At 33.8% G+C, this 2673-nt stretch overlaps 1 protein-coding gene across 1 annotated transcript; it reads right to left on the bottom strand.

Moving 5' to 3' along the window:
• Positions 1-683: 683 nt before the first annotated feature.
• Positions 684-1939, bottom strand: LOC113235421. The gene has a single exon (XM_026471102.1). The coding sequence runs from the start codon at positions 1937-1939 to the stop codon at positions 1190-1192; it is 750 nt and encodes a 249-aa protein (XP_026326887.1). The 3' UTR covers positions 684-1189.
• Positions 1940-2673: the final 734 nt, after the last annotated feature.

Raw genomic sequence — 2673 nt, 5'->3', positions numbered from 1 at the left:
AAAACGTCACATTTAAGCTATTGCTCGTTCAATGCGCTGACCTCCCTGAGAAGAACGAGCAAGAAACTCTAGGGATTGCTCTTTTCAAATAAATTTAAATGCTATGGAATACGCTTTGAATCAAATTTGTGTGGATTCTGGAGCCATGTCGTCTTTCCATACATCTTTATCTAACACGTAGTCTTCAATTTTGTAATATGATTTTTCGATCAAAATATTTTTAATGTAGTTTTTAAACTTAGGAAATGATAAACTTAATATATGCTCCGGAATCTTATTGTAAAAACGTATACAGTTCCCCATAAAAGAGTTGTTTACCTTGGTTAAACGAAATAATGCATGTGCAGATAGCGCGTCGCTGTATGTAGTAGTAGTAGGTAACTAACTTTCGACCGTTGTATGGAGTGTCCGGGGTGTGCTATGCGTGTGTGCGTTATTATTATTTTTCAATAAAAAACTTTGTATGAATTAACATTCACCCACTATACCTACTACTACCTGATTTATTGAAAATGACAAGATGAAAGATATTTTTAAACAAAATATTTATTACTTTCATTATTATTAATATAATATTTTAATAATTACTTACATACTTGAAGAAAACTTAGGAATACAATTAAATAATAATAAAAATGTACCACATAAAATAAGGAATCTAATCTTTCCTTGGCTATTTGAGAGAGTTATTACAATAAGTTGTTTCTTTTTTGTTTTATTATTGCATTTTAAATGACCGGATGTAAATTTTGTTATCTATCTTTTTTGTTATAAAACAAAAAGTCTTAGTGATGTACTAAAAATGCCAATATTTAAATTTATATACAGGCACATGAGACTTTTGAACTTATGTCTCTCGGTGACGGACGCAACCAGTTTTTGTAAACCATAGTCAACACCTGTACGTCAACGAAACATAAGATCTGCCGAAAACACCGCCACTGTTCCTGAGAGTATTCAGGATAATCCGAGGCAGTCTATTACGCGCGCATCGTTGCCACAATAGAACACCCATTATGATAATACATTTTTATCATTTGCACGTGTTGCTCAAAGCAGTAACTAGCCATGATATTTATCTTTAGGGACTGATAAATAAACAACAAATTTGACAAAAACAACTTCAACAACATGGCCGCTCATAATTGACAAAATCTACCCGCGCTTGATGGAAAACTTTACATGTTGTTTAGTTTTGTGAACCCTCGTCATCAATTTCTACATTCAGCGCAACACTAAGAATGCTTAAGGGATCTTTCTCTCTCTGTTCACGAATCCAGTGGTAGTGGTCGCTGATACGCACAAACCTCTTTGTCATCCCACTGTAAATGCCTATTACTTTAGTATGATTGTGTAAAAGATGTACTCCGTCATAGAACAATGTACTTGGTGTAGTATCAACACAAATAAACTTTTTTAATTTTACGTCTTTATTTGGGCAGTGGGAAATATGCATTCTTTCTAGATGCAATGCACATTTTTTATACGAATATCTGGCGTAAAGAACTGGCAACATTACACGCTTCGTATAGTCGCTTGTTGACAATTGCGCGTACGTGGATATGTCATTAACTTTTTCGATTTTCATTAGCCCTATATTCTTGGCATGATTATGTTTAGTGTATTCTGGGTGCAGAATTCTTCTAAGCACTTTCACGTCCACAAAACTTTGTTGATAATTAGTTGTTTTAGTATAAGTGATAAAATATTCTCTTTGCTTAGCCACGCAATCGCCAGCCGTGAGGACCCAGCTTTCTTCAATGAGGCTTCCGGTACAAAACATTTGTGACGCCAAAGAATCCACGTAGCTAATGCCCACTATGAAAGGGTAATGTTTGATTGTGGCTGGTGGTAAATTTTTAGTTGTTATTTCGTCAGTTTTTATATTTCCAGTATTGCCATTTTTTGTAAATAAAAGTAACATCAACAGCAGAAACATATTATTTTACTTTCCACATACTGTAATCGCAATTTGAACTTTACTGGTGTTATTTTAATTCTGGTTTTTATGACAAAATTTTGAATAAAATTCACATTAAACTTAACATTTCCGATTCGTTTTAATGGATTTTCTTTAAATAAAAATAATAAAACTATATAACGGTTACAATATCTTTTATACGTGTTTTGTAATAAACCAAGTTCGATCACAATTACTGTCGGTAATAGTTTCCAGTTACAGTTTACTTAACCATGGTATACCTATTTATAAACTCGTTGAAATGTTAGCTGTCTTCATTAATTCCTGAAAGATCAAGATTGCTTCAGATAACAACATTGCGGTTGGGTTTTAATGGTTTTTATTTCAAACATTTCGCGGGATTGTTTCGAAGAAGAAAGATCAGAATCCGTATTCGACCAACGTAGTGGGAATTACAAAATAATAATGTGACAAACAATCATAGCAATTACCAGGTTTCGAACTAGGAAATTCCTTGTACTACGAATGCTAGAAAGAAAAAATAACTCATGAGTCAATGATCTCAGACTGGTCCTGTTGAGAACCGAACCCGGGAACTCCTTATTCAGTGTCTATACTGGAAACCGTGGGGCTATCGAGATCGTCAAGAAGGACGTAGTGCAATGGGTCCATGATGTTGTGTTAATGCGATTATAATTATGAAGGTAAACTTTCATAAGCGAAGACCATTATATTTTCAGATGATAGTGTTA

The sequence above is a fragment of the Hyposmocoma kahamanoa genome, unplaced genomic scaffold, assembly GCF_003589595.1.
Source record: "Hyposmocoma kahamanoa isolate Upper Pololo Valley unplaced genomic scaffold, ASM358959v1 87, whole genome shotgun sequence".
Classification (NCBI taxonomy): domain Eukaryota; kingdom Metazoa; phylum Arthropoda; class Insecta; order Lepidoptera; family Cosmopterigidae; genus Hyposmocoma; species Hyposmocoma kahamanoa.
The sequence above is the reverse complement of the archived record's forward strand: the minus strand, read 5'-3'. Positions and strand labels throughout refer to the sequence as shown.

Coding starts and splice junctions, on each gene's coding strand:
- LOC113235421 (XM_026471102.1), bottom strand. CDS start 1,939: ATGTTTCTGCTGTTGATGTTACTTTTATTTACAAAAAATGGCAATACT.